The 27079-nt window shown below is 45.0% G+C and overlaps 1 protein-coding gene across 1 annotated transcript in view; it reads left to right on the top strand.

Annotated features, from left to right (window-relative positions):
• The window catches only part of Scrn1 (secernin 1), a 58300-nt gene that overhangs the window by 6275 nt on the left and 24946 nt on the right, over positions 1 to 27079 (top strand). The window contains exons 2-3 of the mRNA XM_021190028.2: positions 10102 to 10261; positions 25975 to 26156. Coding sequence (XP_021045687.1) covers positions 10103 to 10261; positions 25975 to 26156 — 341 coding nt within the window. The 5' untranslated portion in view covers position 10102. The remainder of the gene's footprint in view (positions 1 to 10101; positions 10262 to 25974; positions 26157 to 27079) is intronic.

Below are 27079 nucleotides of genomic sequence, written 5' to 3'. Positions count from 1 at the left end.
CAGGGATTTGGTCATTGTTGAAGTCAGGTTACTTCCTCCTCTCTGGTCATACACAGTGCACCCCTTCTTCAGAACACCTCAGCTTTATTTTCCCTGAGCTCAGTGGTTAGATGCTCAAAATATATTTTGACAATTCCTCTGTCTGAAAATTGCTAATTAAAATGCAACGATCAAGAGCCCTATATGTTCTTGAAGCCTGTGTGCACTTTTTGATTATACTCAGTAGTGACCCAGTGACCTGAAATATTAATGGAATATCTTAAAGTGTCCTTCCTTCTTACTCACTGAAGTAAACAGATTTTAAGAAATCAAAGTGCCGATAAAGGAAAACGACCTTACTATAAAAAATATTCAGGCTGCATAACCAGATAAAGTGAAATGTAAGGTTTCTATTTCTGTTATACCTTTATGCTCAACTCTGAGTTACATTCTAATCCTTCCAGGTCCCTTTCTGTCTGTCTATCTGTCTGTCTGTGTACATATCTGTCATCATATATGCTTGTATTTATATGTGTGTATGTGTACACATGCATATTTGTGTTCACATAATGCTAATATACACACATGTACCATGTAGGTTACTTATTGATAATAAAATTGGAAAAACTTGCTAATGATAAAACCTAATACATAGCTCCAGTACTGTGGATAATCACTAGAAGTTTTAAATTTCATTTTGCCGGTAGTGAAATAATCTCATTTCACACCAGCAAGATTTGTGTTTATTTATACAATAATTATAATTTTATTTCTTCTGTAGAAAGTGGACATTTAAGCTATTTGCTTTACAGTGAGAGGTAAGCATCATAAGCTTCCATTTTAATAGCGGCAGGGAGGATTCCTTTAAATCCCCAGTTTCTAGAGTTACAGGTACGTTTCAAATCACATTAATGGCAAAGATTAGAATAGACAGCGCATTGTTTAGATGGAGAGGAAGACAGATGGTGGGATAGGAAGGTCATGATTCCAAGCCTGCCAAACTAGCGCACACAGTGACAGCAGTGTTGGAAAGGCGACCAGAAGGGGATGAAGGGGCCCTGGAGGTGGCTCTCGTGGTGGCTTGCAGTGTGTCTTCTGAAGCATGCTCTTGGCAGGGACCACAGGCCTCTGTTCTCTCAAACACTCCTTTCCTCCTTTAACACCGGGACTCTGTTCTTAGGGCAATCCCTTTCCTTAATGGATTTTTATTCCAAATGTTCTGCCGCTAACTGTTCCGGTAGACATCGTGCCCCATGTTACATGTGAAGAACTTAATATATGACAGGCACAGACTCCAGAATGTGGGTCTGTCTGGCTTTCTGAAACAGCCTTCATGTAGCTATAAAAGTAATCACCCAGACACTGTATTCCTCACCAGTGTCATTGACATCTTGTATTCTTTCCCTCTTTCCTTCTCTCCCTCCCCCATCCACTTTGAAAGATGGCAAATTGCTTTCCAACCTGCCATGTATAGGAACATCTTTCTTACAATGAACTCCATTTGACAACATTCATCTTACCTCTCTGGCTAGGGTCCTACTTAAATTGTCCACTCTTTCCTGGATTTAATAATAATAATAATAATAATAATAATAATAATAATAAGTTGTATTGAGTTTATCTCTCTTTTTCCCTTCACTTTACAAGCCTCTTTAAAATGCCATCATTTATTTTCATTTTGTGTATGTGTGTGTTTATTTTGTTATGTGTATTTGTTTTTCGAATGCTTTGCCTGCGTGTATGTCTGTGCACTTAGTGCGTGCAGTGCCATCAGAAACCAGAGAAGGGCATTGGATTCCACAGAGCTGGAGTTACAGACATTCTCGAGCCTCTGTGTGGGTGCTGGAAACTGAACCTGGGTCCTCTGAGAGAGTGGCCAGTGTCCTTTGTAACTCATCAGTTGCCATCAGAGTCTCTGCCCCATCACAGGGCCACAGTTATTAGCTGCAGTAACTTGAATGAAAAATTATTTTGGTTGCAACTGTTTTATTTAAAACTTTTACTGTTGCACATTTTTTTGTAGTCATATGGGGAAATTGAAAATGCGTGGGGAAAATATTCGGAGTGTTGCTTATGGCCCCCTGGGCTGTGGACCACCTCACACCACCCTGCCCACTCCCTTTACATTTCAGCATCTTCTTAGATAACAAGGATTTAAATGATGTCATATTCACAGTTGTGTGACCGCTATTCATTTTAGTAGCTTTTGCCTATGCGTATTTTCTAACTTTTGCTAGTCAATTTCATACTGGAAAATGTTACCTGATTCTTATGCAAGTGGCTGTATTTGAGGAAGAATAGGAGTTACAGCTAGGCCAAGTTGTTCCAGATTTTCTGAGGCCCTGAATAATGTATGCTTTTTGCATCGTTGTGTGTGTGAATTATATGTGTGTATCATATCTTCCCATAGTATATGAACACTCCAAGCCAAACTAAAGTCCTTCTTGTCCCAACATTCCTTTCTGAGACACTGTGGCATTATGAGAAGACACTCCAGGAAACCGCCCTTTCTGGTAGATCAGCCTAGTGTAGCCTCCAATCTTTTAAGAATTCTAAGCACGAGCTTTGCTTTTATGTTTTTGTGTTTTGGCCCTGTGAGACAGGGTCTCATCATGTCACCTCTAACCCGTGATCTCCCCATCTCAGCCTCCCAAGGGCTGGAATTGCAGGCGAGCACCGCCAGCCAGCCTGACTTTTGAAAGGTTGCTTCTTACAGGGAATTTAGGCATCTGGGAGAGGAAAGGGCGCAGTAGAACAGACCTCACACTCCTGCCCATCACCTAGCTCAGCTTTTATCTCAAACGGTCTTGTTTCCTCCAAGCCCTTCCCCTTCATTCCGAATTATTTCCTTTAGAGCACTTTACATAGTATGTGTTTTTATTAGACACATGCTTTTTAGATGAGGATTTTCTTTTCCTCTTCTTAATCAGAGTCTTGTTTGCCATATTGACCAGCACAATCTCAAACTTTTAAATGATCTGCTCAGCTCAACCTTTCTAGTAACTGGGGCTACTGGTGTTGGCTATTACACCTACATAAAACACGGGCTTCTAAAAGCCATGTTTTTAAATGAAAGGCATCACAGTATCATGATTCTATATAGGACATTAACAACCATTCCTTGATATACTAAATATCTACTCATTGTCCATGTTAGCCCAATTGCCTTAGAAGACTTTTGTATGATTTAATTAAATTAGGATTCAGGTAAGTGGCTGGGTGTGTATGTGTGTGTGTGTGTGTGTGTGTGTACATGTGTATATATATATACACACACACATATATATATTGCATTCCATAATGTGTTTTTATTTCTTTTTCGTAAATAGTCAGTGTGCTTAATTTGCACTTTGGATTAGGAGTCTATCTGATGATCAAGGTACTATCCACTGGTAGGATTAGTGCATCAGCAGTAAAGAGTAGGAGACAAGAAGTAAGCATCTATTGAGTGCCACTGTACGCAGCCACGGGGCTAGCAATTTTCTATGACATCTCTCATAAACCTGTGTGCTATACAATGTATAGGGATTGTTTCCATTTCCAAATGACACTGTTTAGTCAATGGAGCCAGGATAGGAAACACGATCTGCGTGTCTCTACAGCATGTCTGTCTCACGCCCTGGTGCACATTAGCCTTCAGGGCTAGGCAGACCTTGGAAAAGAATACAGTTGCACAAATTTCATCTTGCTGATCTTTTGACAGGCCCCAGATTGGGAATGAAGGCATGTAGGAGGAGCTTGGAGCCCGCCTCTCCCACCCAGTTCCAGTCTTAGAGCCATGCAGGAAGTGAATAGATCTTGCCAGACCTTTGAGTTGTCAGAAGAAGCCAGACATCTGAATGTCTGTCTTCAAATGTTAGCTGTAAATTTAGGATTCTAAAGGGCAGTACTCAGCCCAAACCAACAAGTCCACAGGCCTATGTTACCCTTCTTGGAAGCATGTTAGCTAAGACTGGCTCAAAAGGCCCCGCGATGAACTGTTGGGGGCAAACATTCCCAGAGGCACTGCTGAAGCTCTGACAAGTCTCCTCTAGCTCTTAGCAGAAGCTGGGAAGAGTTCATGACCCCTAATTATCTCCTAGAAGAGGGCCAGGCGGAGATTTGAGGTGAGTTAGGCTCATAGCCTGCTACTGTTACACTGTAGTTCGTGGCCAGAATATTCCCCAATTCCCTCCTTGTTAATGAAGAGTTAGTTCTCAGCCTGTGGCACTACTGAGAGATAATGGAATGTTTAAGGGTGGTGGGCCTAGTGGGGAGTCATGGGTCACTGGGAGAATTGTCCTTCACCCAACTTCCTTCCTTTTTTCCAGTTTCAATCAGGAATTAAGCACTGATGCCTGCCATGAAACCTAACCATGGGCCCAGGAGCCGTGGGGTCTGTAACCCACGAGCCAGGAGCCGTGGGGTCTGTAACCCACAAGCCAGGAGCTGTGGGGTCTGTAACCCACGAGCCAGAGACTCCCAAGCTGGGAAATGGTGAGCCAGGATAGCTCCTCTATTGTTATGAGCTGGGTTTTTGTTTTCAGTGTTGGAGAGCTAACACACTTAGTTAACACCTTCTAAGGTCTTTTTCTGGTAGTCCCTCAATGGCTACGAGGATCAGGTACCCCTTGACTGTGGAGTTTTATGCTCTAGTCTCCCAAACTCCAAAGGAACATGCCAAATCTGTCTTCTCTCAGGCAGAGCTTGCTGAGTCTGAGATAGCTCACATCTTTTAGGTACATCTTTTCCCAGGCACTTCATCACTCCTTATTTCAATGAGTATCATTTGTCCAATATCCAATTCAGCAGGAATGTCAATAATTTTAAAATGAATTTGTCAATCAATAAAATCATCCTTTTGCTTCTCTAGAAAGTACTGTTTCACAAGCTTTGAATTCTAAGTTCGTCAGAGAGTAGGGAGTAGGGAAGACCCGCTGGCCACTGGCTCTCGTTCCTTGTATAAGGAAAGGCAGTTTGTACAATTATATGCACAACAGCTAACAAGCTATAGTTCATACAGACAGTCATTTTCTTCCTCTCCAGTAAGTCAAGGCATGCTTACTATTGGCTGAGGTGACTGATGAGGGTCACTCTAGCTTGGTGGAGATAAAGGGCTAAGGCAGTTTGGCAGCCACACAAAGAACCCCCTGCCCAGGCTCAGGGCATTCATGTTTTCAATACCTCCTCCCTGAGCTTGAGAACAAAGCCCTTTTCTCCTACACAGCTTCCTCCCTCCTTGTCTAGACATTCTGCAAGGGTTTCCTAGTTACAGGAGCACAAACTCCAGCCCCTCAGGCCTGCAGACCAGCCTCTTGCCACCAGGCCAGGGTGAGTGCTGATAGAGGCAGTGGTACTGAATGAGCACCAGGCGACTGTTATCCCCAAGAGGAAATCATGAATCCTGAGGAGGTCCCATGGGGGTTAGGGGCTAGGTCTTAGGGATTCTTTGCTTAGCAATGGCAGCAGATCTGGAGCTATACTGGGGATGGAAGAGCACCAGATGCAGATATTTAGCTTGAAATTTGTTAACTGTGGTAAAATATACGTACAACGACCATTGTGGTCATTTCTAATTGTATAGATTGTGTTAAGGACATCTGCTCTGTTGGATGACCAATACCCAGGACTACTTCTGTCTTGTCAAGGGAAACTCTCTTGTTCCCTCCTTTGCTCAAACCCTGCAGTCCCTGTTCTACTTCCTGTTTCTAGGTATCTGGCAGTTCTAGTTCCCAGGTGGAACTGAAATCGTACAGCACAGATGGGACCCACCACATCTGCTATTGTGGTTTGAATGTGAACTATCCCACAGACACCCGTGTGTTTGAATGTTGGGTCCCTAACTAGAGGGCAGGCCTAAAGGTGGGACATAGCTAAAGGAAGTGTGTCTCTGATAACAGACTGGATTTACTGTCTCCTCTGTTTCCCGACTGAGAACCCAGTGTGACCAGCTGCCTCACGTTCCAGTCAGCATGACTTTCCCAACATGGTGACCTATGAGCCAACATAAATCCTTTCCCCTTAGGTTGCCTCTTGTCAGGCACATAATGAGAAAAGCAGCTAATATACTTAAGAATGCAACTTTTCACGTCTGACATTACTCCAAGAATAGAAATTTTCACATGATGGGCCAATCAAGACAGCACATTAAATATGTATAAAACTACAGTCAGGTTATGTGTATAAGGTATATAGGAGACATCGCACATTTTGTGTCTTAAGTTTGGGTCCTTCCCCAAAGTATTTTGTCATGTGTGATGACCAGAATTATGAAAATAATCTGAAGTCTGAAACACTGGGCAAAGGAATATATGTATTTGTGCTTTTCTAATTAGCTTATTCATTACCATAGTGTTGGCTGCTGAATCTTAAATTAATTTTAAAATATAGTTCCTTGGTTTCACTAGCCACATTTCAAGCTCTCATTAGCCACACTTGGCTAGCCACTACTCATGGCCCAGACAGAGATTTCCAACTGCTCAGAAAGCACTAAGTGGACAGAAAGCCGCTGGCTTACACTGACAACTGGTAGGGGGTGCAAGTGGGAGAAGACATACCGGATATTTTTTCATACTGTGCCAGCTAAGAAATAATCAGACTTCCTTTCTCTACCTGTCACAAGGCATTTGCATATTTCTGAACGAGATGCTTATCCCAGCTTCCTGTCTTTGAATGGCCCCTCTCCTCCAGTGCACGGCCAGCCATTAAATAATTAATTAAAGAATTCTTCTTCGGGAACCTAGAGAGCACAAATGTGCTTCAAAACGTCCCCGGCGTAGACTTGGAGATGCCTGTTTAGCATCACCATTGATGGGAGTTAAATTAGAGTGTTTCATTAATTAGAACTGAATGGCTAACCTGGCAAGAATCCTAATTAGCTTGTGCCACAAAGCAGCCGTATTCAGCAGGCCTACCCCTCGGCCTGCTGCTTTTAAGACTCTTTTCCTTGAGACCCACAGTGAATGTGGAATGCGATGTCAATCTGGGATCCACACAAACGTGTCTATGCCGAGATGTACAGCCCAACTGTGCCTGTGCTGGGAGTGACCCTTACTCTGTGAGATGTACATATTCCACTCTGTCACCCACAAGGGGACTGGAGCCTTGGGGTGGGAAGTGCTGTCTTGGTAGCACCGCCTCTACCACCAGCGAGTGTCCCCTACCCCCCCCACCCCCCCACACACAACTTTTCTTTCTTTTAGAATTATAAGTACAACATTTCTCCCTTCTCTCTCCTTCCTCTGATCCTTCCCATGTAGCTCTCAGGGCCTCTGTTTTCACTAATTGTTACTGCGTGTATAAATGGATTTGTAGGCACGGATATGTTCTTAAACATAACCTGCTGAGTCCCTGTGCTGTTTCTGTATGCATGTTTTCAGGGCTGACCATTTGGCCCTGGGCAGCCCGTTGGTGCTCTTCCCTGGAGGACTACCTCTTCTGCTCCAGCTTCCCTCAGTTGCTACAGAGCTGAGACTTCACAGGCTTTTGCTTGCACACTGGGCTAGGAAGCCATGCCTGCTCAGAGGAGATGGGTGGGAGTCAGAAGGAAAAAAAAAAATGAAGGCATCAAAGATCTCCAAAGAGAGGGAATAAAACAGATGAGATGTCTTCCTGGATGCAATGTCTTCCTGGATGCAATGTCTTCCTGGATGCAATGTCTTCCAGGATGCGTTGTCTTCCTGGATGAGATGTCTTCCTGGATGAGATGTCTTCCTGGATGAGATGTCTTCCTGGATGCGATGTCTTCCAGGATGCGATGTCTTCCTGGTAGATTCTGCCTCACCGCCGTGATATTCACATTGGCATAAAAAGACTGTCCATTTGGAATGTCAGCTTTAGAGCCCTCTCCAGAGGTTCTGTAACCAGGCTGGGTTCTACAACCATCCTGCTCGCCTTTGCTAATGTTAGGGGTTGTGTTGTTGTTGTCTATTTGTTTGTTTGTTTGTTTGTTGTTTAGAGACAGGGTTTGACTCTCTGGTCCTGGCTGACTTGGAATTTGTTATGTAGGCTACATTGGCCATCACCTCACAGAGCTCCTTCTTCCTCCAGCGTGCTACAACTAAAGGGGCTGACTGCTAAGGTGCCCTACATCGGGTAACTAATCCAGGTTTTGGTGGCTGATCAAGTATTTAGTCACTGGGCTAGATGGGCGTGTTTTCGAAGTACTTTGGAATTAGCAGAAACCTTGATGCAGAAATCTTCATTTCCAGGGTTTCTTTGGGAAATGGTACAGCCACTCCACCCAGTAGAGTTCTTAGACGATCCATATGGCAGCTGAAATGTAAATTGTTAAGCATTTTTTCTTTTTTCTTTTGTTAATAAAGCTGACAGTTCAGTTCTGTGGCCAAACTGAATGTACTCCAGTGGCTGCATAAGGCTAATGGCCATCACACTAGAGTGAGGAGCCATGACATTTCCATCATCAGCTGGTCCAGGAGTCTTGCTCAGTCATCTCTGAGGCTAATAGATGAGACTCGGCCAAATTCAGTTGGAGTACCTCAGCTGATGGTTGTGAGGTAATTTACTAGTTTTTCTAGACACACACACACACACACACACACACACACACACACACACACACACACACACGGCCGGGGTGAGGAGGGAGAAAGAGAAATATTGGTTGATTGATTCCACCAGCATCTAGCATTCCTGTTTGTTCACAAAACCCAATGAAAAAGCCAGAGTCACGGATCCCTACCTCCCCGGGCTTCTCTTGGCTGTGTCTTCTCCATGGTTACTTAAGGAGGGGTGAGGAGGGTGGGGGGGGTGAGGCTGAGGTAGGGAGACACAGACTGATTAGGCGTCATTTACCAGGTCTTTGTTTTAAGAACTGTCATCAGCTTTTAAAGTATTTAAAGCAGAGATCACATTATTGAATGCATTCTTTTAAAAAAAGTTGCTCTGGCAGCAGTGTGGAGAATGTTTTGAAGCAGGAAATGCGTTTTCCTGAGGGGCTCCCATGTGACCCTGGCTAGAGACAGTGGCACACAGTGGCGGCAGTTGGGATGAAAGGGAATGGCTAATTCCCAGAGGGGTGTAGGAGATGGTGAAGCAGCCAGTAAGGCTGGCTTCTGAGAACTGGTGCTTTAATGGGATGGACGCTGGAGCTGGCCCTGAGGTCTAGAACTGGAGAAAGATCAGCCTTGGACATCAGAGAGATAGCAGGGTAGAGGGCTTGGAGACTCAAGTTGAGAACTGAGCTGGGTCAGTTTGAGCTAGCGTCAAAAGGTATTGGTGTAAGGAATCTCTGGGCGTGTGTGAATCCCACCCCTACCCAGGGAGAAGAGAGCAAGCCAGCCCAGGAGCCAACAGAGAGGTGGACGAACACCCAGAGGACTGGCAGATTATGCCATTGTGGCTGAGTAAAAATGGTTTTAGAAGAGTGGCCCACCTTTTATATCTCTAAATCATTCTCCTCATAATGCCCAAATCAATTAAGTGGTGACCCCCATGCATCTCTGGTCCAAGGGACAGTTGGCTCACTGCATCATTGCTGGGTCCAGATGTATGGTTTCAGACAACTGAGGGTCAGAAATTGCAAAGGGGAATTGCATCTGGACTAAACACACACAGGGTGTTTCATCTTGTTACTCCCCAAGCAATATAGTATATGAATTATTTATATAACATTTATACTGTGTTAGATATTCTAAACAATCTAGAGATGATTTAATGTCTACAGGAAGTGTGTATGAGCTATAAACAGATACTTTTATAGGAGGGTTTGGGTGTGTCTGCAGGATATTGGCATCAATCTCCTGTGAATAACAAGGGATAACTGTATATCATTTATTCATGTGATTATGGTGTGTGTGTGTGTGTGTGTGTGTGTGTGTGATACCAGGAACAATAGCCTCTTTTCCCTTCTCCTATGTCACTGCCCTCTTTGGCCACCACTGTGGCCTGCTGCCAATTTGAGTTTATTTAACCCAGGAAGAACTGAGCATGTATGGTTCCTGCAACTGTGCAGTTCTGCATCAGACTCCCCGGATTGATGCCGGCGGGATTCTGTTTGGAGTTAACCAGGAGCAGTTCAACAGTTAGCCTACATTCGTGGCTGGTGTGTGGGTTAAGCATCAGTAGCGGAAGTGCTCCCTGTCTAACCTGCTGCCCTATCCCTCGCTGCTGTTCTCATTGCAGGATGTCTGGAGCTCCTCCAAGTTACTCCTTTGTGGCTCTGCCACCTCGAGCTAAGGATGGTCTGGTGGTATTTGGGAAAAATTCAGCTCGGCCCAGAGATGAAGTCCAGGAGGTTGTGTATTTCCCAGCTGTTGACCATGAAGCTGAGAGCAAAGTTGAGGTAAGTGATAAGTGGTCCCTCTGCTCCTTCAAATGTCTTCTTCTGGCTTCGCCCCTAACCATCCCAGAGCCTTAACAACAAGGGCACCTGGAGAATTCTGTGTTCACAATTGTCTTATGGTTAAGGAAAATACTTAACGTAATTCCGAAGACAAATCTGATACGATAGATTCACCCAAGTCTATCTTGCCTCCTTACTCGGTTTCTTTTCTCTTCATGAGAAACCTTGAATGCAGAGTCCTCTTGCCTCAGCCCCCTGAGTGCTGGGGTCATGGGGCTACGTGAGTACACCATGACAGCTGGGCTGGTTTTTGTTTATTCAACAGAATTCATACTGTGGTGTGTTAGTTACTTTTCTGTTGCTGTGATAAAACACCATGACCAAACCAACTTACAGAAGGAAGGGCTTGTTTGGATAAGAGGGGTGAGAGTTCGTCACCATCACAGGGGGAGAGCCTGGCAGGCATGGCATCAGAGCAGCAAGCTGAGGGCTCACATCTCTCACATCTTCCTGCTGAAAGCAGGAAGCAGAGAACACTCTGGGAATTGTGCATGGCTTTTAAAACCCCAAAGTCCACCCTCAGTGATATACTTCCTCTAGTAAGGTCTTACTAATGAACTTGTGCTCTAAACCTAGCCAAACTGTGCCACACACCACACTAGGGACCTAGTATTCCAACATCTGAGCCTATGGGGACATTCACATTGAAACTAACACACTTGGCGGTCAGGAGATTCAGTATACACTGCATAGATGTCCTCATTGTGTAGCTTTGCATTCAACGGCTGTGTTAGCGGCCCCACATTGGTGTGGGACACTGGGTTGTTTTCTAGTTCTCTGCTGCTACCAGCAGTGCTGGGTGAATAGTAGCCTCCTCTTCCTCCTCCTTCTTCCTCCTCTTCAAAAATCTATCACAGAATCTTGTTTGTTTGGGTTTTTTTGTATTTCTATCATGTTAATGATTATCCATCATTTTCTAGTTTGAATGCTTTAAAATTCCATTTTTATTAGTATTATGAATGAGGTTCCAGACCACAAACTAAATACCCATGTGATCATACTGCTTCCCATAGGTGGTTTACTGTTTTGCATGTCCACCAGAAATACATGTCTGTGTGTGTCTCTGTATTTCTTGAGAGTGTTATTGGACTTTCATGACGGTCATCTTATGTTATTTTTTAAATCCAGCTATTTTACCAAATCCTTTTCAGCTGTGTCAGCTTTTACCCTGGATTCCTTTGGAATGTCTAGGTGTCCTGTTACGGCCTCCAAGGAGGGGTACTTTGATTCCTATACCCCTGGTTATCTTCTTGTCTGATTGTGTTGGCTTCTACCTTGAATGCAGTAAGATAGTGGTGTCTTTGCAACTGGGCCTGGTTGAGTGGGGATGCCCATAGACATCCCCATCAGGATACTGGTGGTGGTGGTGGGAACCAAGACTTGTATAGCTTTATTATATCAAAATCTCTGCATACATTCCTATTTAATTGTCTTAAAAATAGGTCAGAGCTTGTGCTAAATTTTGTTGAAGTTTTTTAATTTTATTTATTTATTTATTTATTTATTACCAGTTATGGGGAGGATTGCCTAATTCTTTCCTTTCTATTTCTTTGGCAAATTGAGCCACCGGTTATGCTTCTTAGTTATGGTATACTTAATTGCCATTTTAAATGGCAGTTGGTGAGTTGTTAAATGATTAAGAGTTCGTAAAGAAAAACTGGACTAGCAAGTGAACAAGCTCTTTCTATATCTATACCTCTTAGTATTCTATAAACTAAAAGATTTTTCTAACATCCTGCTTGGTTTTAACAGTGCAGTTACCAACATGTCTGGTGTTTTCTGAACAACTGTTTCTGCTTCAATCTTTTAAGTACACCTTAGCACCAAAAGGTCACAGGCCTCCAATGAGGAGCTACCTGTTCTGAGGAAGGCAAAGTTGGGTGTGACTTCATGTAGTCATTCGTGTACAGGATGCTGGGAGACAGTGTCCCACGGGGCTCTCAGCAGGACCACTTGCTTCTTGAGTTGAGCCACTAACCAGCCCACGTCTCCAACCTTCAGTGGGCTTCTCATGCAGGCGGAGGGAAGTTGCTCTGGTGAGCCTGTCAGACTCCTCCCTCTATTCCTCAGTGAGTGAATACCAGTGTCATTCGGATGGGAGTGGTTTTCTTTCCCGGGAACAGGGCAGACTGCCTGGATGAATCTTGCTGGCTTGGGTTGTTGCCCTTTCCTGTCCGCTTTCCTGAATATCTTTACTCCGCCCTCCATCCTGACTGTAGAGACATACAAACTGAAACAGTCTTGTAGTCGTTAGAGGTTGGATTTAAATTCCCAAAGGCAGTGATGTCAAGTACCATCCCACGTGTACTTCTTATAACGTGAAGAGTGCTCCTCGAAGGCAGACGGATGGTTGGGTCTGCATCATCCACCCCTACCACAAATGTGAATGTTGCTGATGGCTGGTGGTTGCTCTGACCAGGGGGGTCTTGGAGAAGTGGTGACACTGTGCGATTTCCAGGGCTGGATAATAAGACTGTGTTGTTGTTTTCTGTCAGTCCATGAACTCTATGCTAAGAACTCAGTCATCTTGCCTGCTGGGAGGTGTTAAAGTAGTCCACATATGCAGGGCAGGTCCCACATGGATGAAACCTGAGGACTAACAGTCAGCTGCCAGCATTAACTGTCTGAACATAGATGAAAGACCTTTTGGTTGAGCAAGCCCCAGACGCTTGTGTGGAGAAAGGAGACACAGTGTCTGGCTGTTTGCTATTCATATGTCTGATCCATTGAATCTATGAGCACAATACATGGTTGCTAATACCATTTGCTTTAGGAATAATTTGTTAAGTAACCAGAGATACATAATATCTACAATATTATACAAAATCCCGGTATAAAATTTTATAGGGCTGATGGCTGCTCTGTCAGAGAACACTGGTTTGAATTTCACCAACCACATGGCAGCTCACAATCGTCCCTGGCTCCAGTTCCAGGGGATCTGACACTCTTTTCTGAACTCTTTGAGACACTTGTGCTGCATAGGCATACACAGACAAAACACACTTAATTTTTTTTAAATAATTTTAAAAAAGGAGTTTCAGAAAGTTTGTTTTCTTTCTTCACTAACAAGCTAGGTATGCACTGGCATTCTACTGGCACGTCAAGAATTGTCTCAGGTTGGGCGTGGTGGGGCACACCTTTAATCCCAGCACTTGGGAGGCAGAGGCAGGTGGATCTCTGAGTTCGAGACCAGCCTGGTCTACAGAGTGAGTTCCACAGAGAAACCCTGTCTCGAAAAAACCAAAAAAAAAAAAAAAAAAAAAAAAAAAGAATCATTTCAGGAAACAGACATGGTTCTGTTCACTGGCTAAATGTTATCATTCCTGGACACTGGAGGCTGATAATGTCTAACAGTTAGTCTCTGGGATGCCCCTGTCTGCTTCTCCGCGCTCCGCACCTAGGCTGTGAGCTGCCACTGCATGTGTGCATATTTGGCAGGTAAAACAATACTCCAGGTGAAACCATATCCACGGTCTCTATTCCATGTCTCTCTTGTCTGCCCCCACCACAGCAGCCGTCACTGCATCTCCTCCCCACTCCTCCCATCTCATTCCTGCGGACCTCATCTGCCTTCTGTTATTCTCTTCTTACTGGTGCCCACTTCTCTCTGCCGTGGATCCTTTCTCTTAAAAGGTCACCAGCAGTTTCTTTACATAGTTAAGCTGGCCCTGCCTTTTTGAAGTGCTTGGCTGGATGACAATCAGGGCTGATATGTGTGTTGCGTAGAGAGCAGAAAGTAACTTCCCACAGACCCCTCATTTGTGCCCATCCTCCCCGTTGCCCATCTCCTGCACCAGTCTGGTGTATCTGGTGTTACTGATGGATGGATACCGACATGAGCTACACCATCTCATTTATGCTCGTCAGTCTTTGCTCTTAGTTACCCATTCAGCTTGAACCCTAGGCCTCAGCTACACTGAACTCTTGCCGTTTCTTAGACGAACAACTCATGTCTCCCTGTTCTTTTGATCTTCCTGTCACTGCCGAGAATGTCCTTCCTTCCCCTCTTGCTTCCTTTGTTTGGTAGACTCCTAGGCATCCTTCAAGGTCTTTATACCAATATGTCATTTTTCTTCTAGTCTGAGACTCCTCTACAGATATGGGACATGTTATGCATGATCTTCCATTGGAAATCAAGTGATACACTAACCTGAAGCCAACACAATGAGTTACGACCTGATGATCTCCGTTTCCGTTTTTTTCTCCTTTAACAATGTGGGTCCCTGGGGAATCAAACTCGGTTCTTCAGGCTGTGCTGCAAACCCCTTTCCCTTTTGAGCCATCTTGCTGGCCCACTATCTGAATCTTAAATGACTTCCAAAGGCTCATGTGTTGAAGGCCTGGTCCACAGATGGTGGTGATGTTGAGAATCAGTGGAAACTCTGGGGGCCTGGTTGGATGAAATGGGTCTCTGGGGGCCCAGTCCCCTGTCTCTCTCTCTCTGCTTCCTGGTCACCATGAGCTGTGCTCTATCACATGCACACTGCCACGGTGCTCTGCTACACCACAGCCTCAGCAAGCAGAGTGGTCACTTACGGAAGTCTGAGCCACAGCCAACCATGGTCACTGACACAGGGTCTTAGTGACTGAATTGTCATTGGCACTCATGTCTCAGCCTGCTTTTTTAGCCTTCCTCTTGCCCCTTTAACTTCTTATAGCTATGAGTCTCCATGTTATCCTTGTCACAAGTACGGAATGGTACCTTCTTTTATATATTTGCCGCTGTGAACCACAACCACTATCATGAGAGGTCCATACAAGCACTCTACCACACAGACTTAAAACAAAGCCAAAACAACCTCTAAGAGCTTCTCATAAATAACAGTCAGGGGCTGGAGAGATGGCTCAGTGGTTAAGAGCACTCGTTGCTCTTGCAGAGGACTCAGGTTCAGTCCCTGTCACCCACCATCTGTGACTCCAGTTCCAGACGATCTGATGCCCTCTTCTGACTTCTATGAGCACCAGAATCACACAGGTAAACAAGTTCAGGGAGGCGAAACACTCGTGCACATTTAAAAAAATGAAGCTAAAATTTATTTTTTGTCATCATTTAATAAAATCAACATCTCTCCCATCTCCTGCTGAGGTGGGCTTAGACGCACCCACGAGGGTGTTAAAGCGGTCTCCTGACTTGACAGCTAGCATCCTTCCTCGCTGTTCCCCCCACCCTGTTTGTCCACCTACCTTTCTGTCTCTCCCCCACCCTTCCTCTTCCATCAGTCATGCCTGTCACTCTGCTTGAGGTGCTAAGAATAAGAAATGGGGTTCCCCAGCACAAGATTCTCAGTTCTAAATTTACACTGGGTGCCTTTGTTCCAACGCACAGCCGGGGGACTGAAACATGTAAGTTTGATATTCTTTAGTTTTTCATTGAGGATTCTCAGTTTATAACAACTTCTTTTAGGGCTGAAGACAAGGATGGATAAGACCTTTTTTCTATTTATTATTATGTATAAGAACAGTTGTAGAAATTATTTAAATCCAGATTGGGGCTTCTACTCTGCCTTTGGTTACTGAGTTCCCAGATAAAAAGCACCCCCAGCCTTTATATTTACCATAAACCTTAATCAACACAAGAGCTGGGCAATCTCCTACCCTCCGTGCTGTTAGACTCTATTTTCCTGTCCATAACCCTGAGTTATTACTTATGTTTCTTCTGGAATGCTCTTAGCTCCAATTGGGCAGCCCCCAGGGTTATGCTTTCTTGACTGTTTTTTTTTTTTTTTTTAAAAAACTTCAGTTTTTTTTCTTTTTAAAATTTATTTATTTATTATATGTAAGTACACTTAGCTGTTTTCAGACACTCCAGAAGAGGGGAGTCACATCTCATTACGGATGGTTGTGAGCCACCATGTGGTTGCTGGGATTTGAACTCAGGACCTTTGGAAGAGCAGTCAGTGCTCTTAACCACTGAGCCATCTCACCAGCCGCTTTCTTGACTCTTAACCCATGGCCACTTCTCCTTCTTCTTCTCCTGCACTGTCTTCCTTCTTGTGGTCCTCCTTCCTGCCCCCCTCCCAAGCCCTCAAAACCTGAACCCCACCTATATCTCTTCTGCCCAGCTATTGGCTGTCCAATTCACCAACCAGAATTAACTTGGGGGCTGAGTCACAAGGGCAACATGCAGAATCCAGGTCTTGGGGGCCTGCACTTACCGTTACAATAGTCAGTAAAAGACAAAGCCTCAATAAAGAGCTGTGCTAATCTCCATGTGACTCTAATTTTAGAGTATGTATCACTAATATCAGCACCCGTCTTTATCTTTAAAAGCCCTCTGTGCAGTCTGGGGATGTTGTGTTGCTGTGAATCTCATGTTTCATCTCTGTTTTATGGCAAGCATGTGTGCAGCTCTTCCTGGATGGGGAGAGGAAGCAGATGACCGACTTCCTGAGTTATGTTATACTGTGTATGTGTGTCTCTGTGTATTCATATATGTCTGTGAACACACATTTATTCTATGGCTAGATCTTCTATTTAGGAAAGCATTGTACCAACATTAGACTATTATTTCATAAAAAATGAGTTTTTAGTAAAGTTCATGTTTATACTTGGCACCCATGAGAATAAATGTTAAAAGCAAAGTTAGATTCAGTACCTAATATATCTTGGAAGAGTCTGCTGCTGCTTGGAAATGAATCTCAGTCTCCGTTATTTTGCTGTTTGTTGTTTCCCTTGTTTATTTTTTTGATGGTCTGTTTTTATTTATGTCCTTTTTTTTTCACATGGAGGACTTTCAAGGCACACTGACCTTAATGAGGCTATTTAACCTCCATGATTTGGGGTGAGCTTTTGGCAAATTGTTTCTCTTCCTCCCCAGGGAAAATATTTATGAGAAGAGCAGAAATTAAAAAAAAAATGGATGTTGACTCATGCATTGTTAGGAACATTGTTTAGATGGAGGCTATAATTTCTGTTGTGAGGCGTGTGGATGCAAAAACTACAGCTCTCCTCTTAAAGGGAATAAGAGATGGTTTATTCTGGAACCAAGAATTTGGATGACCATGACCCGTGAACACATATTTAGGTTACTCCAAATTCCATGTTCCAACGTGGAAGCAGTTCCATGAAGTTGTATAGTTTTACAGAAAAAAAGCAAGTCATGAATCAAGCAAGTTTAAAATGCACGGTAGGTGCATCAGAGAGGTGGTTACAGCAAGATGGAAGAAGCTTTTCTATAGTCTCAGGACGCGATCTGATGGCATTCTTAACGTTTGGATTGGCGGAAGCTAGAGGTCTGCTAAGCTCATAGATTCTAAAAGGTTTCTATCTGTTATTCACAAGATCTTAGTTCTATCACAGAGATGGGGAAGGGATGCCTATTCTGGAAGGCTAGAACCAAGAAAGGTACTTAATTAGCCTCTGGATCTGCAACATTCCAACCTCCCCACAGAGCTGCGGTTCTCATAGTCCGTCAATCTCTGTAGATAGAGCTTCTTTCCAGGAATTCTCCTTCACAGGTGTGCGTGTGTGTGTGTGTGTGTGGTGTGTGTGTGTAGAAGTCTGAATTTTAACTCTGTATAACAGAGTTCACTGTGGCATCAGAATAACTGAACAGAGTTTCATGGCCACTGGCCCGACTAGACGCTTCATGTCTTTCTGCTTCCTTCTCTGTAGTTGTAAGGTCAAGGCCAACTCAGAGTCAAAAGTGTGATCGATGCTCATGGCTTTGTGAGCACGGCTTAGTAAGAGGGTTTTCTTCTGGCATGCTTCCCTTCCCAAACCCAGTCCTCAGGCCAGGCCTGCACACTGACTGTCCCAGAGACCAGTCACAGTTTCAGGGAAATGCCAGGCAGCTCTGAAATGTGACTGAGAGAGGTCCTCTGTGCCCTCAGCACCTTCTTTAGCACCCAGAGAAGTCAAATAGCAGATTTGACTCTGGGCTAAACCAGGCCCTTGCCCTAAGCCTCGGGGATCAGGATATTGCTGCTTTAAAGAGGCAAGCCTCTTAGTGTTCTTTCTCAAGTTGGCCAGTCTCCAGCCTTTTCTCTCCTGCCCTGAAGTCTGGCTGACTCATCAGCTCTCCGACAAAGGTCCTCCCTGGTGGTGTCAGGGCTGTGGTCCCCATCTGAGTACAGTAGGGAAGACACAATGGCTGCATTTCACAAGCTGAAATGCCTATTGTGTGAGTCTGTGTTGGCCTTTCTCTGGGTGACGGCCAGAAATAGTGTGCTCTGGAACTCGGGTGGCGTAGGTGCTCATGAAGCTGAGCTTGTCTTTCAGTTTCCATCCAGCCCCACAGGACAGTGGAGGGCTGGCTCTGCACAGCGGCCGTGCCTGTCATTGTACGTGGGGTTAATTGAAGGCCTCAGCCTATCTTCTCTGCCCCCTCCCTTAAGTGTTCTCCTGAAGCCACCCAAAAGGATGAGACCTCAGGAGAGACAAATGCTGACTGACAATGGAAAGTGGCCCTTGTGCTCAGGTCTCCTTCTATTCTTGTGGCTTTGGCACCAGAAGTCACACTCGAAAGACTGTTTCATGGAAGGCAGGGCGGGAGGGGTTGAGGGGCTGTGGGGCAAGCTGCTCATTCCTTTCCTTAGATTCTCCTAAGTGGTGTATTTTGTGTACATAGGTGTTCGTGTATGTGAACAGTATGTGTGTGTGTGTGTGTGTGTGTGTGTGTGTGTGTATGTGTGTGTGTGTGTGCACGCAAACACACACGCACGCACTGTATTCACTTGCACATGTGGAGACCTGGGGTTGATGTCAAGTGTTTTCCTCAGTCATTTCCACTTAACTTCTAAAGACAGAGTTTCTCACTGAACATGGAGCCTACCAGTTTGGCAAGACTGGCAGGCATCCCCCTGTCTCTGCCTCACCAGTATTAGTGTTACAGGTGTGCTCCGCTGCAGAGAGCTTTCCCTGTGTGCTGAGAATGGACTCACCTCCTCAGGCTTGGGTGGCAAGCACTTAATGTTCTGAGACCTCTCTCTAACCTCTGATCTTTTCACTCTTGTTGTTTGTTTTCCTAAAAATCTAGGAATTTAGGAATCTTTGACTTGGAGTGCTCCCCTGCTTCTGTCATGAAAGATGCTTTCTGGATCTGTGTTCCTGAGGGGGAGGCCTCTGTAGCTCACTTCTGCTTCTTCTTTCCCTTACTGATTATGGCATAGTTGCCAAGCTCCATGGATTTTACTTATAAAAACGACCTCTTCAGAGGCCAAGTTCTAAATGGCTGGCTGAAGAAAGCCTAGCTAATCACCTCTGTTGTAAATGGCCCTTGTTTGTGAGGTCTCTTTTCCCACTGGCACTGTGAATAACCAAGCTGTGTGAGTTTGTGGTGCTCACACATCCCCAAACCCAGCCCCACCTTGTGATTAGCTGTGTTTAACTGACAGTGAAGCAGAGAGGGCTTGAATAGCTGTCACACAAGGGCCCTTGTCAGGCCAGGGCTCCTGTGGCCTGTGACAAAGAGGCCTCTAGGGGCACGCACTGGAGGCTCCCTGAGGCTCCCCGGTAGAGTTGATTTGGAGCACTCTGAAGGGGCTGACTCGACCCATCTGGTCACTTGGGGATCCCTTCCTTCCTCATCATCTAAGTTTAGCCTACACAGCGTCAGGTTGGCTGCATGGATTTTTAACTCCCACAAACACCATCTGGTCCTTTGATTCAGTGTGGGACACATTTACCATTCAGCGCTCACTGAGCCCTTGTAGTTCTGGGCTGCCCATAGAAGCTCCTCCCAGTACCACTGAGGGGAATCTTCTTGAACCATGAGCACACAAGGAACATAAGGTTTTCTGTTCTCAGATCTGCATGAAATCTCTGCTGCCCGGATCATTTTAAAATTACTTCATATGTCCCCTTCTTGGTAGAGTGGCCAACTACATGTAATCTCTCTTATATTCTCTGAGAACTTTCTCTCTCTCTCTCTCTCTCTCTCTCTCTCTCTCTCTCTCTCTCTCTCTCTCCCAGTACCAAATTCATTGACAGGTCTGGAGAGATGGCTCAGAGGTTAAGCGCTTACTGCTCTAATTGAGGACCTGAGTTCAGTTCCCAGCACCCATATGGTGGCTCACAATTATCAATAACTCCAGTGCCAGGGGATCTGACACCGCCTGCTGGCTATGACAGGCCCTGAATATATGCAGTGCACACACGTACATGCCGACAAAAGAGTCATATACATTAAATAAAAATAAATCCTTAGAAAAGCTCATTCATTGACAATTACTAAATTCAACCTTGGGATGTGTTAATAAGCTAGGCGACAAAAACATCTTTACTAGTGGAACTGACATCCTCGCTGAAGGAGGCAGCCGTTGTGTAACTAGCACAGATCGTTAAAGCATCAATTATATGGAATAGAATAGGAAGCACGGTAAAGCTAATCAGAGAAAGGCCACAAGATACCAGATACCGTGTGTATGGAACACACAGGCCCCTGCGACATGTCCTTAAGTCATCCCATTGATGGCCACCATTTGTGCGTGCTCCATATCCTTCCCAGTCACAGAGCAGGGACTGGCCTCTGTGCTGTCATCCAGCAGCAGTAAGTATATGACATAAGTGCTCTTGAGGCAAGACAGAAATAAAAAGCCAAAGGAAATACGGGGAGGGATTCTGATGGAAGCCTCTTGCCAGATGAAAGCCAGAAATTCCAGTGTAATTTATAGCATTTGCTGTAAAGGTGGCCTACGTGGTGACATTACTCCTTATACAGATACATTTCAAATATACATATTAAAATAGCAATGGATCATGTTTGAGGACCACAACAGTTAATATCAATTATCAAACTTGTTAGGATCTAGAAATCACCTAGGAGATAAGCCTCTGACCACACCTGTGAGGTTGGGATAGCCTCTGACCATGCTGGTGAGGGAGTATCTAGGTTGGGTTAGCCTCTGATTATGCCTGTGAGGGAGTATCTAGGTTGGGTTAGCCTCTGACCATGCCTGTGAGAGAGTATCTAGGTTCAGCATGCCTGTGAGGGAGTATCTGGATTAGACAAGTGGACAGAATTCTGGGCTCTGGTCCTGCACTGCACGAACAGGGGAGAGGGAGCTTGCCACAGTGTCTCGGGTCCTCTGATTTCCAACTGTGGACACACTGTGAGCAGTCGCCTTCTGCTCCTACACCAGGACTTCCTTCCTGTCTTGGCTAACAGGACCTTCTAACTGTGAGCCCAGATAAGCCCTTTATTTGTCTCCAACTTTGCTTTTTTGTCAGGATACAAAGTTGCTTTTATTTTCGTTCAGGATACTCTGTCACAGCAATGAAAAAATAACTAAGGCCAAGCAGGACTGTATCACGCTTGAGCCAAACCTTTTTTCTGCCCCTCACCTTAATCTGCAGTTTCCAGGGACTCTCAGTTCAGGTGTCTCTGGACACCTGGAGCTGCTCATGTGACTCAGGATTTACCTTACAGGCTGAAGTCCTATTCAAGACACCCTATAATCCCATTTAGAGGAAATAGGAAGGAAAAAGTGCTTCTCAGCAGCCTTTTGAGATACAACTTGACAGCAGCCACAGTACTGAAGTGTGAGTCTCCCTTGAGAATCTAAACCCCACCCTTGAGTATAGCTTCTGTTTTCCCTGAGTGCTTTTATACTAACCTGTTCACTTAAGCCTCTACTAAGATCTCTTAATTAACTCCACCTCTGCCTCAACATGACTTGTCCTGAAATTCTTTTCTGTCCCTAAATCAAGAATTGCACTTCCCCTGAGTAGAGGTCACCGGAAGGAACTCCTGGGTCTCTGGCCCATGTCCCACTGCCTCAGGTGCTGTGTTTGAGAGTCATGGGTGATCTGCAAATAGTTGGAAATGAGTGTTTAAAAATGAACCTAGGACAGATTAATAAAACCATTTTGTATAACATATATATATATATATATATATATATATATATATATATATATATATATATAAGCAACAATGATTCTATACCCTGGAGAAGCCACAGCTCTGTCCTGACTCATTCTTTTCAAGATAAACTTTGTCACCATGTCTTTGGGGGAGGAGTTGTGAAGAGTCTGGGCCAGTGCCTGAGTTAGTCAGGGTTTTATCAGCATAAAGCTGTTCCAGGTAGGTAAGCTTTACAGAGAAAAGGGTTATTTTTGTCTCCCAGTTTGGGGGTCCCAGCTGTGACTGTTGGGTCTGTGGGAAGGCATCCCATCAAAGCAGGAGCATGTGATTAAGAATCACCTACGTCAATAGTCAGGGATGGAGGTAGAAAGAGGCAAGAGTCTGTAGTCCCCCCTAAGAACACCTCTGGGGAGCCAAGGCTGTCACAAGGCTGCCCCTCTTACGGCCTCCATGACAGGTTTTGAAGCTTTTGCTAACAAACATCAGCTCCTTGTCTGGACCCACAGGTAACTGAAGCAAAAGAAAGACCTTTGCCTTGGTTTCTCTGCCTTTTCACTTTGTGTCAGATTCCTGCCTACCAATGCACATCAGCTTGGCCTGTTAGTCACTCCAGGTGTGTCCGTCAGTGTGTGCGTGCGTGCGTGCGTGTGTGTGTGTGTGTGTGTGTGTGTGTGTGTGTGTGTCTTACCACCAACAGCCTCAGCTCATGTAAAGCTGGATGCTCTGCCACACAGAGCAGGTTCAGGATGAGCCAGAGTAGAGCAGAGTTAGTAGATTTATTAGGCATCTAGGCAGGGATTTGTACAGGAAGTGGGTCAGTGGTGCACAATCTCAGAACGAAGATGCTGCCTTCTCTAGGGCCTCAGGGTTTATGTGGCTGTATGCTTGATCCCGAGGCTTTCTAAGTTACATTCCTCAAAGGATGCAATTTATGATATTTAAAGATTAAGCAATGGTTAAAATTAAAAATTTCAAATTGAGGGAACAATACGAGATGATGTAGTTTTTTATATCAATAATTTCTCTTTGTAAATGTAATTGCACTTTTTAAAGGAGTGGTGTTAGGGCTTAGGGATGAATGAGGGAGGAGAGCTAATTCAATGGAACTTGGGTACAAACGTTCTGGGCTTCAGGAAGTACTGATCGTTTGTTATTTATTTTTATTTCATGTGTGTAGGTGTTTTGCCTGTCTATATGTCTGTGTCCTATGTGTTTGCCTGGCAGCCATGGAGAGCAGAAGGAGACATTAGATGCTCTGGAATTGGAGTTATAAACAGGTGTGGGTCGGTGGTGAGCCGTGATGTGATTGCAGGGAATTGAACCCAGGTCCTTTGAAAGAGAGGCCAGTGCCTTTAACCACAGAGCCACCTCTCCACCCTCCTCATTTGCTGCCTTGAATATTCTTGCTTGAGATGTTCTAGGAAAGCACACAGGTCATTTTGGCCTCACCAGTTGTGCTGAAGTTTCTAGGCTTTCAGGAGGCAAACTAGATCCCAGGGTGTGAGGCTTTCTGCTTCTTGTGTCCATTTATGTTTCTCCTCTTTGTATTTGGCCTCATCTTGCTTTGCCTATCTTACTTCCTGACAAGGATGAGTGCACAGAGGCCATTTCTTGTCTTAAACCTGCAGTCCCTTTGAATTCCAGGAACAGCAGTGCCTTACTGGATGGGCACCTCCCAGAAGAAGGCAGTGGTGCAGCCTGGGATAGAAGTGATCCTTTCCTGAGAACCAACTTGTCCCATAAGGAACAAGCCTTTCTTAGCCCACCTTCCAGAATCAGCTGAGACAGTAATCTACAGACTGTACCTCGACTTTGTGTATAGCTGGCACTTTTGTACCCAGATTAAAACCTAGAGCTCATCACCGGTAACCCAAAGATGAAGTTGGGGTCACTGGACCCTTCCCGACACCCACTAGCTCCCCGTCATTCTCCTTCACCGTGGCTGCTCTTTTAATTGGCACATTGCGTAGGCAGCTGAGCCTAGTCTACTGGGGCTCCTGGAGCTGGGGAGACTGCCCTAAATGTCTGGTGACTGATCCACCCTCTCCCAGTGGTACCACCCTGGGGATCAGGCCTTTAATTCCACATGAAGCCATGGTGATGTAGAACAGCTTGCTTTGGACACTGCCGTGAATACATTTTGAAGATGGAGACTTCAGTTCCATTTAAAGAAACATGTTTCGAGCCCTGCTGGGTCAGCTTTTCATTCTGCAAGAATCCTTTTTTAAAACAAATTATTTCCAGCAAGTAAATCAGGGGAAGGAAACATTTCAAGAGTGTTTTACTGTCAGTTTAACACACACACACACACACACACACACACACACCCATGAACATACCTCTCAAGGGTTTCTTGGCAACCTCTGGGATTAATTAACTTTTGGTTTCCAAAAATGTATCAGGCGAAATAATATTATCCCAGTGCTGAGAAACACCTGGTGCAGAGGCTGAAGCCATGGCTGCAGCCATGGGGTGTGTGTACTGCCTGTGTTTCTAGTCCAGACAGATCTAGGGATTACAGGGAATCCATGCAGAGTGACTGACTGTGTGGGCTGCATTAAGTTCACGAACGGCTGTCCTGAACTGAGAAAAAGAACGCTATCTCAGGCTATCTAGGCTGCCTTGGATCCAGTGCTTTCAGCCTCACAGTTTGAAATGTAGATGGAGCCTTCAGCTAGCTTAGTGCTTCCACACCACAGACACCGTACAAAGAGCACATTGCAGGCTTACAGAAGGTAGTCATGAGACCCCATAGATAACTGAGTGCCAGAGCCCAATCCCCTGGGTGGCGGTGGGGGATGGAGTGAGACATGATGAGGGAAGAGGGAAGGAAGCAGACAAGGCAACGATCCTAGTGGCTTCTCCCATCCAGTGGCTGTCCCCACCATGATCTCATGCCCCTTCCCACTTCTGTTGCACCAGCATTCTCATGTCCTTCTTTTTGTGCAACAGTTTGTTTGAAGGAAAGATGCTAAATTGCTTTGTTGCTGTTTTGCTTATTAATTTACTTGCTGAAGCAGGATCTCATATAGCCCAGGCTGACCTTGAACTTACTATGAACGTACTATGAAGGCTGGCTTTGAACTTCTGATACTCTGCCTCCACCTCCCAAGTTCTGTGATTACCCATGCATGGCCACCATAGCTGATTGATGGGATCAAGCTCAGGACGTTCTGGATAATAGGAAAGCACTCTACCAACATCCCCAGCCCATGGCATTAGGCTCAAGTTCTTGGAGCAGTGGGAACTGTGCCACTGTCAATGGTGAAGTACATGTCTCTGGAAAGTTTTGCTGTTGGTGGCTTCGCTAGGTTAGCAGGAGAGTTCAGTGGTTAGGCAGGGGAGTGAGTGTGTGTGAGAACACTTTGTCATGTGGAAGGGGACTGTTTCCAGGTCCCTTTAACTACACTGCTGAGACCCTAGGCTGTCAAATGTTCCACAAAGCCCAGGGAGGGAAGGATCATCTTAAGGGGCTCAGGAGTCCTGTTTTAGTTTGCTTTAGACAAAGCACCTGCTTACCTGCTTTCTGGGTCAGGTTTCTGGGTAAAGTTTCATTTGAAGCTAGAGAGCTATGATTTCTAGAAAGTTTAGAAACTGGGGTATTCATGTGGGGAGGAGGTTTTCTGGGGGCAGCATGGGGGTGTGAGCAGAGAAGGGCGGCGCAGTGGTCAGCTCAACACCTGGCTGAGGGTGATGCTGTGGGGAAAACTCTGTGAAGAGCCCAGCTTGAACAAAGCACAGAGGTGCTCAGCACAGGAGCCCCGGGCTGCCCCAGGGTGTCTAGAGGCTGTATTCCTGGTCTTTTATTCTCAGATGATGACACCTTCTTGCTTGTTTTCCTTTGCAGTGCACTTACATCTCAATTGACCAAGTTCCCAGGACCCATGCCATCGTGATAAGCAGACCTGCCTGGCTCTGGGGGGCAGAAATGGGAGCCAATGAACACGGGGTATGCATAGCCAATGAAGCCATCAATGCCAGAGAACCAGCTGCTGAGACAGAAGCCTTACTGGGGATGGATCTGGTCAGGTACAGAATGGTGATTCTTGGAAACAACTGCCAGTGGGAGTGGGGATTAATGTTTTCCTGTATTCTGGTGTTGTAAGAAGTTCTATTTCATGGAATTCTAAGATGATGGGGAAAATAGATAGATGGTAATGGACTATTATTCGCCAATAAAAAAGGATTAAACACTGCTGTGTGTTACAAATAGGATCTCGAGAACTTGATAAATCCTAAGTGAAAGACAGATACAAAAGCCATTTGTGTGAATCATAGAGGTTATAGAGGCAGAAAGTAGAGGGGTGCTTCTGTGGGGTTGGGATGGGCTAGGGAAGTGGGTAGGAGGATGTCTCTGGGGATGTCTTTTTATATAAACTTTTAATAGAATCCCTGAAAATGAAGAATTATTCCTTTAAAACGTCTTTAAAATTCCTCATTTGCAAGCTCATGTTTTGAACCTTTATAAACAATATTTTAAATAGAATTCTATTGAGTTAGAAATTATAATAACATACAAGAAAGCAATAAATATAGTGCATAAAATATTACAAGAACGAAGAACACAGAGCGCTCCCTCTTCTGTTGGCCCCTTGGTGGTCTTTCTTGCTTTTCATCTATTCTCAAACACAGGGACCAGAAAAATCCAGATGTGGTAGCTGGGGGCTGGGATCTTGTTATCTGGTCACCCCTGTGGCACAAGGACTGAGGAGTGGGCCTGGCACATGAGGGTGATAGGTAGCTGAGTGCTGAGTGAATGAGGAGAATAGAGTGTGGGAGAGAACAGGACTCCTCTGAAATGGAATCACAGTGTCACTGAATGAAGATGGGGCTGGAGGCTTTTAGAGAGGAGTGAAGGGAGGGCGTGGCTTTCAGAGGGGAGTGGAAGGAGGGCGTGGCTTTCAGAGGGGAGTGGAAGGAGGGCGTGGCTTTCAGAGGGGAGTGGAAGGAGG

This window comes from Mus pahari, chromosome 2, assembly GCF_900095145.1.
Source record: "Mus pahari chromosome 2, PAHARI_EIJ_v1.1, whole genome shotgun sequence".
In the NCBI taxonomy this organism is placed as follows: Eukaryota; Metazoa; Chordata; class Mammalia; order Rodentia; family Muridae; genus Mus; species Mus pahari.
The sequence above is the reverse complement of the archived record's forward strand: the minus strand, read 5'-3'. Positions and strand labels throughout refer to the sequence as shown.